Source organism: Thermobia domestica, chromosome 13 (assembly GCF_964235325.1).
Source record: "Thermobia domestica chromosome 13, izTheDome1.hap1.1, whole genome shotgun sequence".
Lineage (NCBI taxonomy): Eukaryota > Metazoa > Arthropoda > Insecta > Zygentoma > Lepismatidae > Thermobia > Thermobia domestica.
The window spans coordinates 128,376,494-128,394,885 of NC_137466.1; the positions used below are offsets into that span (position 1 = coordinate 128,376,494).

The 18,392-nt window shown below is 30.5% G+C and overlaps 1 protein-coding gene across 4 annotated transcripts in view; it reads right to left on the reverse strand.

Moving 5' to 3' along the window:
• Positions 1–987: 987 nt before the first annotated feature.
• The window catches only part of LOC145668492 (uncharacterized), a 39,676-nt gene continuing 22,271 nt past the window's right edge, over positions 988–18,392 (reverse strand). For all 4 annotated transcript variants that reach the window (XM_081736445.1, XM_081736442.1, XM_081736444.1 and 1 more), the window contains exon 5: positions 988–17,136. In XM_081736445.1, coding sequence (XP_081592571.1) covers positions 16,747–17,136 — 390 coding nt within the window. In that variant the 3' untranslated portion in view covers positions 988–16,746. The remainder of the gene's footprint in view (positions 17,137–18,392) is intronic.

Here is an 18,392-nt window from a genome sequence, read left to right on the forward strand (position 1 = left end):
TTCGATTTTTACCCGGCAAAAATTGCCCTTTCAAAGAGAGCAGAAAGATTTAAAAAAAAAAAAAAGACAGAGAGAGAGAGTGTGTGTGTCTTATAAAAATCTTCAGTTTAAAATCTGGTCCTAGCATCTAAAACAACTTTTCCAGCATATAGCGCCTATGAAACTTGTAAATCCGTTAAAATCTCAATTAATTATTTGAAAATGGATAATGATATTGTGCTGCCAAAATGTCTTGAGCCGTGGCAAAAATGCGAACTAACGCTCACATCCTCACACACCCACGCGTTGAGCCAATAATGGTTCAGCTGTTGCTAAGCGAGAGAAAGCGAGTGGAATTCCTTCAGCCGATAGCAGCGCTTGTAACGGAAGACCAGGGATCAAGTCAATGTGGCATACCTATAATACTGAACACGAACGTGTTTTGCTGTTTATTATTGGAATGAGATGAGAAGTCGAACTTTTAATTAATCAAGATTTTAACTTATAGTGCAGAGTTCCTACTGATCTGGATAAATCTATTTATTTCCCTGACCTTTGGCGGGAAATTCCCTGACTTTCGTGACACGTGTCGGATAACGTTGACATATAAATAAGGAATAAATAACAGTGAATATTTATATACATAAGAACACTTATGCTATAGAAACAAATAGTAATCAATTTCTCTTACGTACCACTTACCTCCTATAAAAATCTGAGCAATATCCCATATAATTAATGGTTGGCTAGCTGAAATTGGTGCACAATTAATGTTATAAAAAAATATTTTATAATATTTTCCCTGACTTTCCCTGATTTCCAGTCTTTTTCCCTGAGCTTCCCTAACCTGCACCATTTTCCCTGACTTCTCTGACCAGTAGGAACCCTGTAGTGTACAGAGAGCAAGGGCACTGGACGCAACAACTAGTAAATAAAATAATTTCAGACAGAATACTTCCCTCGCATCATTGCTAGGAAGTTTAAACACAAACAAACACAACATCAATGGAAAGAATTAAATCAAACCACTTTATTCGTAACATTATATTATACAATAACAGAAAACCAATCACACAATAACATACTATTAAATTTTCATCCCCCCAAAAATCAACTTCACTCCAAAGAAAACTCTCAAAGAGGTCATCATTCGTCAACATTATTTAATGAATATTATTACAATATTTTTTCTCTTCCACAAAAGAAACAATAAAGCTGATACGATTGTTTACATTTTTTTCTCTTTCAGGTTTACAAAACATGACCAATGTTATTAATAATTTGGCACATTTAAGTTATTAATTTCTTTGGTAAATCCAAATATTGCACTTTTTGAAGTGGTGAAAACCACAGTGGGTTATTTCTATTTTTATGACATCAAAGAAATAAAGAAACTACAGTAAAGCAGTCTTCATATAAGGAATGTATTTGCTTCAGGTTTTAAAAATCATTATAAAATAATCTCAATACTATGAACTTTCTTTTTCAACTGAGATAAGCCATTTGACACCAAATTTGCAATACTCACTTTGGTTTTCAACCTTTTAACGATTTGGTTTATAAAGATATAAATGTCATCATATTTAAAACTAAATTTGTAAATTGCATTCTTTATGACCACATTTATTATATGTTTGTTTATAACTAAGTTTTAGATACCTGCACAATCAAATATTTCGTATTAAAAACAACATAATAAGCTCTTTGGCGTATCTTTTGACTCAGGCTTGAGTATGAATTTACAACAACGGAATGTCTTACAAACTACACAAAGATCCTCCAGAACTATTATTGGTAATATAATTTGTTCTGATACGATAGGCAGTGTATTAGTATGTACTAATACAATGAAATATTGATAATCCTCGACACAGAAATATTTTATTTATCAATATAATATTTTAGTCTGTAAAACTAGATTTCAGCAATTGTAGAAATCGTACAGAAATTTAATAAAATTTTAAGGTATCATCAACATCAGATTACTTACTGTTGAAAAGATGACGAGGATCAAGAACATAGCGAAGTATGCTATTTATTAAAATAAATTATCAACATTATCTTTTCTGATCACGTTATAACTTTCACTTCCTTAAAAATTCTTTCTTATCTTACGAATTTATAAATATTTCTAGTCTCAGGTATTCTTTTAGTTCTAAAATTTCTTGCAGCAAAAAGCTTTATGCATCGAGAAATTGAATCCAGTTTTGATTCAAATTGCCTAGATCTATATTTAAAGGCAATTTTGTGTATTGGGCGAGGAATACTTTAAATACATGCATGTGTATCAATTAAAGAAGTTTTCATTCATTTAATATATTGTATGTAATGATTGCTCTTCTTTACTATGCAACGCTTGAGAATTGGAAGGAAAGAAGAAATAAGTTGTAGATTTGGTTTATACATATAGAAGCAGAGAACACTTATGAGGGTTGTACAGCTGCATTTTTCAGAGAAAGCAAGTCGACAAGATCTATTGTTTAAAATGCTGTGTTTTCGTATCTCATGTTAGCTCTAAAAGCCCCCTCCCCCTTTCGTAGGGAAATATGGATCTGCAACTTTCGAAACTATTTCTCACCTCTTCTGACTTGGCTTGGAACTGTTGCTGGAGGCCAATGGATTCAGAATTTTTCTTGTGTCTCTTTCACTAGTTCTAAATTTTTATTTCGTTTTGGTAACAGCCAAAAACAAAATTGTTAGATTCAGTCATATATAACATAATTATACTTTGAAAATTACCGATCACTCTTTATTCTATAATTAACGCGTTTCCCATCGTAAAATCTTCTCCAAATTTCTTCTTTTAGTTTTAAATAGAGAATCATCATCAAACATTGTGTACGAGAGGAAGGTTCCCAGGCACGAATGGGCAGACAGTTGTTTCTGCTTTCCAGACAGGGAACAGAAGATTGTTTTGTAAATATTTGTGTTATTGAGAGTTATTGTGTTTTGTTATCCATACACACATTTTCCTTAATATCTTAACCAAGTAACATAATATAGTTTCCTATGTTATTGTAATTAGTAAATATTTATTTTATAATTATGTATACCACTGGTTGCATTCGGAGAAAATACGGAAATGTCAAACGTCCTGCTTCGTCTCTTGCTCAGCTGATGCAGTATGAGGCTTCTGTCATCTGCACTTTCAGGGTTGATGAAAGGAATTTTATTTCTTTTCCTTATTTTATATACATGATGCAAATCCTGGAGTATGCAGATTTCTTTGCCATACTTCATTACTCTCCTCTGTCCATACTGAGAGAAATTTGCAATTTTCCCGAATGTAATCCGTGGCATCAACAAAGGTTAACGGTTCTTCAGACCTCTCGTGTCGATTGGGAAAAACAGAACCAGACATTCGAAAAGTCAACACACTCAGGGCAAGCCTACAATTCTGTGATTTGTAGGGCTACAAGAAAACAACTGGATTTTTTTTTATCTAATAGTCTATATACCGTACAGAAGTTACAATCTTATTTCTTTTTCAGATTTAGGAGATGTGAACTGTTTCGTCATACCTATAGTAGTATTATGTAGTGCTGGCTCGAAATATACTTGTGTTATGTCTCAAGTGGAGCGCGTTATCATATCAAAGTTATAGTGAAATCTCAAGAAACTATGTTCTTTGCACGCACAAACACGGACTCTCGAGTGAATGTTACAACGCTTGTTGTTGTATTAGTGAATAAGTGATCCACTAATGATTTATTCATATGTTGTTCATTATGAATAACAGTATAGTTCAAGAAAGGATTTGCTATAGCTTAAGACAGCCAAGTTTTGAATAACGTACAGACATCGCACTAAGCAGTTTATATATATAATTAAAAGAGGGACTTTGTTAATATTTCCTAAACGACTGCAGTTAGCATACAGGAATCTGCATCATAGAGAAGGTCTAGAACGGAAGGACGTGAAGAAGAGATTAAGAAGAGCACTCATCATCACATAATTGTGCGGAATATCATGTGGAAAGGAACTGTTTTCGGAAAAACTTTTAAGTTATGAAACTGAAATTTCACTCTAGTGAATTCAAAACCTACAGTGAAGGTGAACGTTTGGAAATAAAAAAACAAAAAAAAAAAAAAAAAAAATGTGTTTATTTAAAGATGATTTATGTAACAAAAGAAACACTGACCAAAGCTTCAACACACACTGTATTTTAAACTATAATGTTTAAAATACAGTGTCTGATTAAGGATATGTTAGATATCCGAAACCATTATACAGTATTTTAAAATATAGTGTGTGTTGAAGCTTTGGTCAGTGTTTCTTTTGTTGCAATATCCAATCCAAAGTCATGGATAGTGTTGTTATAGAAACTACACTAGTTCTAGATTCAAATGACACTTTTTTTCTGTACAAAATGTCTACCTTTCAATTGAACCAGTGGTGGGAAATATTTCGAAGTTTCACTTTATTCAACATTCTTTTCATATTATTCCATATCGAGAATTATCAACTTATTTCATTATATCGTAAGTTCTTATCCTACTTTCACCTCTACATTTCGCTATTTCAAAGTTGAGCGACTTATCTTTCCATGAACTTATTCGCATTTCTCTTTTACTAAACAGAAGAATGGATATCATAATTAACTTTTTTTTTTTAACTCTTTAGCTTAAATTTACCATAACCACTAGGATGCTGAAATATTTTCGTCATTTCGTAGCACTATTTTAACGGGAATAAACTTATATATATATATATATATATATATATATATATATATATATATATTTCACACTAACTTATAGCTTACATTCAAAATTCTCTTGTTCGTTTCAAACCTTAAGTATACACATGCACAGAAAGAATATATTTTAATGCAAGGACAAAATAATATAGACCAGTTAACTCAACGTTTACAAATTTAGAAATAATATATATAATATTTTTCGCATACTGTTTTGATTTTGTTCTTAAGTTAATGTTCGTAAGTAATGATGCACTTATACAAGAATTTAGGAAAAATGAAATACGCTGTTAGGAGAAGCTCTGTCTCCTGTTAACTGTTTCCAAAAGATCTTTTTTAGACTTTTCTAAGAATGCCAAAATATAATTAACAGCAAATTTACAAATATATGTGTTTGGCCCAATATAAACTATAAATACTAGGTATTTGTTGTCCGCTTCATCTAGAAATTTGCTGTATATTGCAGGTTCTTATTTATTTGAACATTTAATCCTGACACAAGAACAAATGTATGATTTTACACTTTGCGTAAGAAATGTGAAGAATTATAAAGAGCAGTATCTTATTAGAAATCAAGTTTATGTTCTCTGAGGAACCCATACAAAATTTTCTCAGAAAGCATAATTAATATTTATCATACTTCAAAATGAATATATAAAATTTTAAGCCTTAGTTTTTTTAAGTAAGAGCTAAGTACCAGTAGACATTCGCCTTACATCTAAACTTAATTCCGGATATCAATACTTGGTAATATAATCATTTTCAGAAATGAAATAGCCTTTCTATTTCTCTAGTTTTCAACAAGCATTTCTTTAGTATTTAAAAATTCTCACATTTTGAATACTTCAAATCGTGATTAATGAAGTATAGTATTTCATTTGTTTATTATTGCACATTAGCTAATTACCACATAAAAGAAGTTGTTCAACAAACACGCCGAGAACAAACTCAAGACAATACGCAGATGTAAGTACAAAATTACATTTTACATGTATTCTTTAGTTTTCTACTAAATATTCAACTTGTAAAAAAAGCTTTCTTTCAGACCTCAACAAGGAAACAGTAACAAGAAAAATGGAAATAACTTTTTGATGAATTCTAGAACGATGATATTAACTTTAGAGTTACTAGTGACAAGACTAGACCAATTGTACTGCTCAATTCTATTTCTGGAACTTCCAAATTATTCTACTGTATGCTTCTTTCAAAACGACAGCAGTGGCACAACACTATCAAAGAGTATCCCATACTACGCTTCTTCTCTGCCTGTCACCTTCATTCTTTATTGTGTAAACAGATGTGTACGGTTCGTAAAGTGTAAGAATATGATTGTATCTATCGTTTACATCATAGATACACAAATTAAACTACCATACTTTAGATGAGAGTGTTATTGTAACAACTACGCCTGTATAAAACAGAACACAGAACAGAAGTACCTAAAAGTTACGGCAAAGAAAAAAAAGTAACTTTTTGCTAGCTATTTCTTCCTCTTTCTTTTTGACAGATATTTGATAAACTAACATTATTTTGAAATAAAGCGCTCATATCAACTTATCTCAGTTTTTTTTATTCTTACTCACTAACTTCACGACTTTTCTTAATTCATTACTTATGAGATTAAACAAAATTACTTTCTTCAGATTCAAAATTCATTTATATTTTCAGGGGAAAGTGACCAGTATGATATCTGCAATTACATTAGTATTGGCAATGTGCAGTGACCACAGTGTTTTACTAGGTGAAGACTGTGAGATGTGTCATGTCAAACGGATATTTATTAACATTGATGTCTTTGATTTTACTTTTGCATTTGGCCATTCCGATTGTTCTTTTCATTAAACTTTTCTCTTGGCTAGAATCTATATAAACTGAATAACAACACAGTAACATATACCTCATTATCTGTTACTTTTCTAAATACTGTACGTAATGTCTTATTAGAAGGTTAATTATGTCTTTCCTTTAACAAAAAGAATCTCTAGAATCAGCAATACAAAATAACACGGTTAAATCAACTCAATTTATTATTGTCAACAATTCTTTTTAGCTAAACATAACAGTATCAATACCTTTAACCAGGGATAGCTCACGTTGTTACGTAAAATCTGACAACTTATTGTTCTATTTGATTGTTACTGAGGATATGAAGGTGCTGTACTAGATATGCCTTTCATTGTATCTTTATCTTGGGGTTTATGCGACACAATCCTGTTGATAGCGATATTATTCGAAATGACTTTCATTGTTAAATACCGATTTTTACTTACACGCGATATTTTCCGATACATATGCTTGCTGCTGTTTACATTATCAATACAGTAATTAATTTAATCAAAATAATTGAACTGCAAGTGAAAAATAAAAAGGTTTTTGTTACACTCTTTAACTTTGACCGTGATTTCAGATAAAAACAAAACCTTGATACAAAGTTAAAACTAGACTGATAAATCTAGCACACGAATCATCACGTGATAACGATTCCAGATTAGGAACAAGACGTAAAGCTCAAAACTGTATTCAGTACCTACGGCTTTTAACACATGGAACTCATCAAAGAAGCACATCTACTGCTTTACTCTTGTGATATCTATAACCTCAGGACATTGTGGAAGACAATACGTTTGATGTTAAAAGTATATACAAGACATATTATTATTATTATAACACGGACAACTTCAATTCTGCTTTCCAGACTCAAAAACACATGAACATATAGGCACAATCTTACGGACAAATACTCATTACTTTTAAGTCACGTGATACACATTGAGCAATCGTGCAAAACATCAAACAGGGCAACATTCAACCGCATTTGTATAAATAGTGCAGATACCTGAATAATAACATTACTGTTCATTGTTCAACATTATTATTATCTGATATAATTTTCAATGTGAAAAGTGATTTTTACGTACATGTAACATATGTATGTATGTATAACACACAACAAATATGATTATATAAATTGGCCACAATAATAACTTTCATAATAGACACTATTACACTAAACATACATACTTATAACATTACTAAAAGAACGCACTTTTGATATCAACAATATGCTGGATCAAAAAACAGATATAAATTAATTTACACTATTTTTTAATATAATATTTTTTGCAACGATGCGATTTACTTTTCAAAGCATACGTTCTTTCTGAATTGATTTTAGATTTCTTCCACCTTCCACTGTGAAATAAATGTACCTCAATCTTTAACCGACTTGATATTTCGGCGACTGAATTATTAAACATCAAATCAAACAGTTTACAAAATATGTTCTAATACTAACATTACATATAAATTTGATTTAGGAAAAACATACACAAAGCAAATCTTTGATTACGAATATATTTATCACCAAGAAAATATACGAGATAAAAGCGTTCATATCGGTGTCAATCTAAACATTCTACACAAAAAATTATTAAAATGTTGCAATCGACATACAGTGATAAATATTGTACATCCAACATTGTATTAACAGTACAAAATGAGATAATAATAAGTACTTAAGTAACAATAATGTCTGGCATACAATCATTAACCACATGTCACAATGAATTATAAGAATGAATGTAAATTTGTATATTTTACGAAGTATTAAGACTGTAATATTTGTGTTTATCTGGAATTTTAGAGTGTAATGATCTTTAAACTCACAATTCAGGTGGTAACATGACATGCATATATCAAGTCAACGACGACAAGTGCGAGATTTTGAACAGATGCATTTCCTCTATGATCAAGGAGCATATTTATTCTTTATACCCATGTTTTATTCTATTACTGGTTAGGAATAGAATGAAGTTTGATTATATCTGAATTAGAATAGCAAAGATCAAATACGTAACTGTAAAAATGTAAATCAATAAAGGAAAAGAATTTTGATATTTCGTGAATATTTACTATAGTGACTGCAACGGGCAGTTTCACCCTGAAAATTCAAACTTAAACAAGATTTGAAGAAAATGGAAATTCCAAGCGTAGAAATCTTGTAGATTTACTTATGAGCCACAAATGACAATGATTTCATTTCTCTGTTACATTTTAATATAATTTTAACGCTTTCTAGGCAGAAAAAATATTACTTATAAAGCTTGTATTTCCTGTATTTTAAGCATGCTCTTAGTTTGCTTAGAACATTTACAACTATCATGTTTATTTTTAGCAATATATGTGTCTACTATATAAAAGAAAATAGTTTATGAAGAAATTTCTAACCTACAACATTTTTAATTATTCTTCATTGGCTGTCATCTTCTACGGATCATACATATGTACATTTAACGCGCTATAATCACGATGTTTTTACTAATTTTTAAAATCTTCAAGTTCGTTAAATGTGTGATACGTTTTTTACAGTAAATAAAGTTAAAAAAAACTATAAGATGATCACTTTAATTTTCCCCCAGAATGTTCACTACAGGAATAAATCTGTTTCTACTCCCATCGGAAGTACTATTAGATAGCTATCCTAAAATACGTTCATTAAGATTATTTGATTGAAGAAGAAATGCTACGTACCACTACTGCCACTTGATTGAAGAGAAAATGATACTTACTACTACTGCCACATTATTAATTTCACGAAAAAATAAAGAACTTACTTTCTGTAAATTAAGGAAGAACAGAAAGAAAAACATCCTGAAATATTAACTTGAAATTTATTGTATTTTATGAATTTGTGAATAACAACCAGTGGCACGGGTACACAACGAAATAAGGAGTATATTCAACCTAATATATTTACAATCCAGCGTATATCCACATTAAATTTACAAAGTACGTTAGTATACTCTGAAAATTGACTATATACAGGCGCACTTTGATTATTCAACTCTACGAAATGAAGAAAAATTTGTAGTTTACTATGTGAGAATGAATTTATCTTTCAAAAGAGTTCATTTTTGTCTACCACTGTTTTGTTCCCACCCCTTGCACTGTTAGCTACGAGTTTCAAGCAAGTCAACAAGTAGAAAATTCTTTGATCTGATATATCAGTTACTTAGTAATAATCGAACTGCATGAGGATGGGCGAAAGAGGAACCAACTATATTGATTGGAAATCTTTGGCTACAAAAATCTGAGGTCAAGATAGTAAATCATCTATTACTGAAGAAACTAAGCAATAACAATGAAAATCACGAACTAAAGGTATGTATAGAGCGATAATACAGTAATTATTTAAATTTTCCTGAATAGAGATTTATACAATCCTCTGGAAAACTGATATTTAAGACTCATCCTTGTCTGCTTTTGAGAGGTAAGATCACAGAATCAAGATCATTTTTTTTTTTTTTTTTTTTTTTTTTTTTTTTTTATGAAGCGTAAGAGGAACAACATTCTTATTAACAGTAAGAGGTGCAGTGAAAGCACCTTAGGAAGCTGTGATATCTAGAAACATGTTGGAAAATAGTCAAAAAGAAGAAATCATAAACTTTAGAAACAAAGAAGATTAGGAAGTTTTAAAAACTTCCGAAGATGCGAATCTAACTACTTGGCTGTTAGATCAAAAGTAATGATATGATTGTTAGCTTGTTTAAAAGTACGGAAGCTGGAAACCTTCTAATAATAATATAAAAAAGTCAACTACTCTCCCTCAAGCTTATGTCATAGCGAAAACACCTATTTTTATTTTATTTTATTTATTTATTTATTTATTTGTTAGAGTATTATATGCATACGATTGTGTTCTCTACACTTATAAAGATAATAAATGACTATGCTTCATGGGCGTACAACTTTTTCCCTCCTTTCATTTATCAATCCTTTTACGTACTACGAACACACAAGCTGTTATTATATCATTTGTTGCCGATTTTCTTTCCCTGCCTTTCACTTCACTTATAGACAGTCATGTTAGCATATTTGATAAAAAATATAACATTGTCTAAGTATATAATTGGTTGTTTTCTGGTAAATATTACTTATTTTCGAAAGATCTACGGGAAAAAACTGTAAAATTATTGGAAGTTTAATTTCGCACGAAAAAATCCTTCGAAGAAACTTAATTTTTTTATTCTATAGAAGAAAAAAAAACTGACTGTATCCTTGCTGAAGTTGATTATGATTCATTTCTTTCAGGATAATAACAGAATAACAACATTGATATTTTTGGAGCTCGAACATTTATCTATGCTCCGAAATATTTTCAACAGTTGTACCAGTACACGCTAATGTGAATGGATTTTACTTCCCGATTTTTCATGCGTTTCTACGAGATAAGAAGGTGACATATGTACAAATGTACAAAACATTTGACACATAAAAGTTACTGATACAGGTGGTTACAATTTCAAAACTTAAATTCTTTACAGATTTCGTCTGCAGTTGTGGGAAGAAGAAATTAAAGAACAACAGCATCGCACGGCCAATGGAGAAGAATGCTTTTACTGTTAAATACCCAATCTTACAGCGTGTATCTCAACATCCACCACACACCAAGAATTCTAAAAGACATTTAGGTCGATATTCGGATTAAGATAAAATCCATGCGAACAGAAGCATCAACCTGATTGGATCATACTACCAGCAAAAGCAGAAATTCATGCAGAAACATCATTACAACTCAACAAAGCTTCAAATGATCTATTTCATTTTCTGCGAACGTTAGGATTTTGCTTTTGCGTTTTATATATATATACACTATGTAGCGTAACGATAAACACGTTTAGAATTTACTGTGAATAAGGTTTGTACAGAGTTTGGAAATATGAATTTGTTTATTCCAAAGTGACATGGTTGTAAAGAAAGTTGTGCGATCATGAAAGTCACCGCATTTGAACTTGTTTTTACAACTACGATCTTGTACTTACTGAAAATTGAGTATTACTTCTGGTATCTTTATTATGATACAAAGCAGCATACATTCACATAGGAGAAAAGGTCGCATGGGGTAAAGACATGTCCCTAGTGCATAAGAAGAAGCCCGGGCTTCCCCCTCCTTTACTATCACCATTGATACTTAATTATACATACGGAATAAACAACTTTATATAGATTTCCACACTTCATTTAGCTAATCCTAAGTGACATCATTCATTATAGGTAAGAATTCATCAAAGGAGTTCCTAAATTTTAAATTTTATATGCAATTTTCAGTTCTGAAAACATAACATTGGGAGATTGTAGCCTATAACAATACTTCAACTCAAAGTGTCCGCTCTAAAAGCTTCTTTATTAAAGAATTATACTGCAATAGTAGTAATCCATGATTTTCCAACTCCCATACTAATGGGATTAATATGAGAAAAGGCGGAGACAAAGAAGTAGTAATCTATAAAATATAATATGCCCTAGTTTATATTTATTTACTTTTCGGTGGGCACACATTATATTCTTTTGAAAACGGTCGAGAGTATACCTACTAAAATTTTTAGCATTGTGTCATTAATAAAAATAATTATTGATATTAAATAAATTAATAAGTTTGAGCAATTTTTTGCAAAAGCGTGTATTTTACTCTCTTCTCTAATTTGGAATGCAAAATCAGCATATTCCAAAATATGCCGAAAACAATCTAACAGTATAATTCTTGACAATATTGAGCAACTTCGCTGTTAAGAGGAAAATCGTGAACTGTATCTGATTTATATTGTATTTCTATTTATAATGTATTCCGTAATTTAGCGTACTGCTTATATTAAAACGAAAAAAAAAAAAAAAAAATACAAATTTTCGGACAGCCACCGATGAAAAACAGAACGAAAAGAAAGGGAAAAGTACAGTTTTGGTGATTTACATTGTCAATTTATATATGTACATACAGGATTTTATTATTACTACTTGCACGAAGTCAGAAAATTATTATTTTTAAACATGTACATACAATATGAAACATGTTTAAATATTACAGCCTTCTATTAACAGACGAAATTAAGAATTAATGAGTAAATACATTTTATTGCATTTAAAACATGTTTATTTCGGTATAATACACAATGTTAAACTAACAGTAAATTTCACTGACAATGTCATTTCCCTTTTCATTCAAGGAAAGTATGATCTTGCCGAGCAAACAGTGACCATGCTTTTATTTATCACCATTTAAATGCACTACTTCGTAAGAACTTGGTTCGGATATAATTTCACTATTTTGGAGTTGTTATTACATACTTATATATCAAATTAGCTTACATGTATGGAATGTCTTTCAAAGTGAATAGTCAAATTTTATTGAGACCATCGGCTCAAAAAGTTATGTTCTTTTTGGAAAATATATCTGAGAATCTCTCTTGAATAGCTATTTTTCGCACTACCTACAATATTATCTAAAAGACTCCGTACAAAACTCTTTATCGTTACGACTAAAATCGCAGTTTTTTTTGTTTTTTTTTTTAATTTTTTTAATTAAACCATATCTAAATGATCCCAGGAAACTGTAATAGATTCAAAAATTAACATGTTTAACTCATATGGAACTCATATAACATGTTACTGTTAACGATATGTAATTTATTTCATATTGACATCTGTACTACCAAAAATGAATATAATCTTATTTGTGATCGCATCATGGTCGAAACTTTTGAGTAAAGTTAGTACCCTATCTCGAACTGGGTTTTTATCATGCCATTTTATTAAAATGCACATAGGGGTTAGCGAGGCTTCAAATTTATGGCAAAAAAAAAAAAGGATATTTCATACTGCAACAATGGATTCATTAATCATTATATTTAAGTTATCCTTTTTTCTTTATTACATGTCATGACATATTTTCCATTGTGTGTTGAACGTCAAATTTCAACATAAATCACAGAGTGTCAGCGAGAAAAGAAACTATGTCCAATGACAGACTTCGAAAACAATAGGAAATCACGCGGAAGCAGTTAGACAACGAGAAAACACAGAAAGACAGCAATAAGGGGAGCATAATTCAAGATTGGAGACGCAAAGAAGAAACAAAGAAAAAACAGAACATCAAATGGTGATCCTTCTGTCTACACCATTTGCCCCTTTCCTCCAGAGAAATTAGGTGTTCAAATTAGTGTACAATCTTTTCTATTCCGCTATATACGCGTGGCTAACATGTTAATACACTTTTCTTGAAAGAAATTACTTTTTGAGCCGACTGAAGTATGTAAGTATGAATTCTTCGCATAGGATACTATATACACTTAATAAATAAAGAATGAGTTTATTCCTTACCACTGAACAAAATGAATATTTTTCTTTCTCTCCCGCGCCACAGTTATCAGCTAATGAGTATATTTCTGATAATGAACATAAATGTCCGATTCCAAGAAAAGTAGTCTAGAAGAAAAAGTAAAATTATGAATAGTAGGACTCAGTCAGAAAATTAAAAACAAAAGGACAGATATTATCCTCCTTATTTCGCTTTCCTCTACATTTCGAAGTAAGACTACAAACTATGTGTTCCTTTATTACAACTGCAATGATAAGTAATTCAATTATTTTAGTTTCGCTTTTCCGTCCTTCTGTTCGGATCTTTAAAACAATAGATCTTCGGAAATATATCGATAAAATGTTTTTTGATAATGTGCTAAGCAATTTGGACATTCAGTTACTAAATAACACCTTGAAGAAACACAAAAAAACTGAATTACTCCCTTAAAATTCTCTTCAAGAAAAGAATTCAAAGTGATGAGTATTATACAATGATATCTTCAATCACAAAATAAAGGTCTTCATTTAAAAATGCTGAACATTTACTTTCAGAAGAGATCGTCTTTTGTACGTGCCTACCAGAGCTACACGTCACTGCTAAAATTATTCTTATTTACTTTGCTAGGAATAAATGTAGAACTATAAAAAGACTGGAAAGTGCAAAGCTCTTAAATGCCATTAGGAATGCTTCCAAGAATCTATGTATTTTTAAATTAACATACTTCATGTCATCATATTTCCTACTTTCAATACTTTAATTTAATTTACACTATGAGATGCTATTTTACGCGTATTTAGATTTTATATAACTACAAAAGTGAATAAGAACTTAAAAACAAATCGAAACTTCACTTTCTTGGTCCAAGAAGTTATTTTATTATTGCTTCATCCAATCTTAATTTACACTTACTTGAACCACGGAGTAACAAATTACAAGTTGAGCAAAATATTTCTTTAAGTTAATTCTTAAAATCGAAGTCACTTTTTTGTTACTTAATACTGTAAAGACTTGTTTAATACTGTTTTGCTGAAACATCCTAAGAATTTCCTGATTTTGGCACACAGTTTGTGATTTACAACAATTAGACTAAAATAATAATAATAATGGCGCTTAAAACCTTTGCAATTTCCACTTCGCATGTGTGTTTATTTAACATGGTCTTCAGAATTTGGCACATAAGCAAATTTACAAATACGAAGTTTATTCCTGATTTTATAAAAAATGCTTAAAATGCTTCTAGTATAATTAAATTTCTTGCTTTGATACTGACATTCCAACTATAGTTATGAAATCGACAACTAAATGCTTTTATTTAAGTAATTTCCACACATTACAATATTTTATACAGTTTCAATAACAGAATATAGATATTTTACATGAAAAAGCGAAAAAATATAACCATATAACTGTATCAAACTACGAAATATTTTTTTGAAAAATCATGTAATAAAATGCAATATTTTTACAATAATAATTCTAGTTACCCTGTTAAAATATTATTCTACATTGTATCATATATGCGTATGCATGCACTCACCGTACCACTCATTGGTTTCTTAGCGTAAATACACTATATTACAAGATTAACTTTATAATCGTTTCGTTCTAGATAAGTTTTTAATAAGAATGAAACTAGCATCTACGACTTCTTCTGTTATAAATTCCAATAGTATTATCGGCTATGGCAGACAAGTTCCTCTTTTATATTTATGATGTATATAAAATAATTTATTTATAAACTCGCTAAATCTTATTATTATTAAAATACTATACTACTACTAATACTACTACGAGAAATACTACTACCATTATTACTATCATTAATAGTACAATATTTTGAAATATCTATTTGCTAGATAAATCATGAATATAAATACAGAAATATTTCCTGCATTTGCTATGTATTATTTCTACTGGGAAAAATGCACTCAAGCTTAAAAATTCTGTATCCTGAATGTTTTGGCAGGAATTTCAACAAGCATATTACCGTAAATGAAGAAATTGTAGAGCTAAAAGGCACATTTTGAAGGGACATTGTAACTTCATTAATTCTCATGTTCCGAAAATACAAACAAATCGACACTTGTAATTAACGGACAAAATAATGGTTTAGAGATCCAGTTCACATAATTATACCTGCAAATTGGAATGTATAATTTAAACCAAAATTAAACACCTAATTTATAAGCTACAATAATTTGTAATATGTACAAGACATTTACAATGGATCAAAAGAAACGTTTAATCACTGGGTGGTAATTTAAGTACCATCACATAAAATTTAAACAATATATTTACAACAAAAGCTTTGGTCTACATACGTACAACATGATTACGTATGAATATCTACATCTAAGTAATAGGAACATTTTTTTCTCCATAAACAAGCAGAGTCCGAAAACAATATTATCATTGGAATAACAATACGATATAAGAAAGAACCACATATTATTATCAAAATCATTTTCTAGCAAAGTATATGCACAGTTCTAAACTTAAGTTCTGAACATACTCTATTCTCGATTCAGAAATTACACAATAATTTCATGATTATTATCCTTGTTTGACTAGGGAATAGGTAATCTTTCAACAATAGTTGAATATTTTTGGCAAGCAATATTTTAATTATGACGTTTTTCATTAGTTTAATATTTGTCTAGGCACAGTTATTACATTTTTTCATCCTTATTCTCTCTACCTTTGGAATGATCATAAATTCTGCAATTGATACTAAACTTTTCTCATCAATTAGTGATTCCTTACGAAAAATACGTATGTGTTTGAAGTGGACATATTTGGCACGCATGCATCACCTTGGTCAAGGGACTCCTTATCAATTAATGATGAACAAGGAATTACTGGAAGAATTAATTACAATGCCAGAAATATTGGCCACTTACAACTGATTACACGTTCAGCGTAACAACAGTAGATTTCAAGTTAGCTGTGAACGTCCAGCTCTCCGAAAGTACTGATCAAGCCAATGATACTTACAGAACAACCCCAATCCAATAACTATAATAGGAAGACCAAGCAGAGAGCATATGAGTTCGCCACTTACAACCGGATGCCACTGGAGACCATCTCTACTTGTAAAAAGTGACCACCAAATGCCACTCAAAGGTAGAGCTACTGTCATCGTCGCTATCGTAAACACTGACGATTCGGTCAAGATAAGGAATTTCATCGCTGCCAAATAAAACACAATATAACTGAAAGCAAAGGGCCACGCATATAAGACTACTCCTTTGCAACCATCATCTTGACTGAAGTGACACACCAAGCCAGAACTCGTCAAATTCCAAAATGAGGACCATGAGGATCCCTAAAAATATAAACACTTATTTTGAGAACCATGTCATACACATATCACAAATAGTCCCTTACCAAGGAATCATTATATATATATTTTACTATCATTATATATTTAACTACGTACCTTAAAAAAATAAGTAATTAAAAATCAGAAAAGAATATCGCAGAGCCGAAGTCCGCCTTGATCATATTTTGCGCTAAACAACTCAAAGATTATTATTACCCACCTTCCTAAGATCCAAATTAATATTATTCTCTACCGTTTTCTTGATCTACGTCTGCGTCAGATCCTGCACCTTCTCAATTAATAATGGAAATTTGTTATGTAAGCATGGGCTATCGCAAATATAGTTAATATCTATAATACGTATTAGGTAATATACACAATCATAAACCAGATTTTATACCTACATATTTCCACATATTTATTAATTACAACTGTAAATATTTGAAGAAAGACATATGCAACAATATAATAATATTCTCAACAAATACCGTTAAGACAATGCCAAGTTGATTTATGGTGTTTCTGTACCTTCGAACTTTTAACAATGGTCTTAAAATTCAGGGAGTCAGCCTTATGACGGATCTCAAAATTCGTACAATCGTTCCTAAAATAATAGAAATCAAAATAACGAAAACAAGACCACTAAATCATTATCTACTTAATGGCAAGAATATTTCTTTCTTCGCGTAAGAAATGATGAATTTAAGTTTATTATTCTTATCATTATTATTATTATTATTATTATTATTATTATTATTATTATTATTATTATTATTATTATTATTATTAGTTGCATGATATATAAACTAAAGACATTACTTGTCTAATATCTTCACAAACAACAGAAAAAGACTGACAATCACAGATGCATTAGAAGAAGCAAAAGCAGAGACCACGAACGAACAACTACGTATACGAAGAAACCGTTGATTATCCTAGTTTTCAAAAATGTGTTGAATATCGTACTCGCAAACTGGATGGAATGTGAGTAAAATAAACAAAATAGTCCTTGAGAATCATCGCAATGTTCAAAATAAAGGAGACTATCATACAAACTTACCTGAATTACCATAAGGAAAACATTGGATACAAAGCACCATAAATTCACTACCATTTTAATTACACTGATAAAGATGACGGTTCAGAAAGTTTCACCGAAATTATAAGCAACAGAACATTGATAGAGAACACTCATTGATGAGCATAACCATGATCACACACGGGGCGGCAAAATGTCGCATTGAAACCATGTAGCTTCC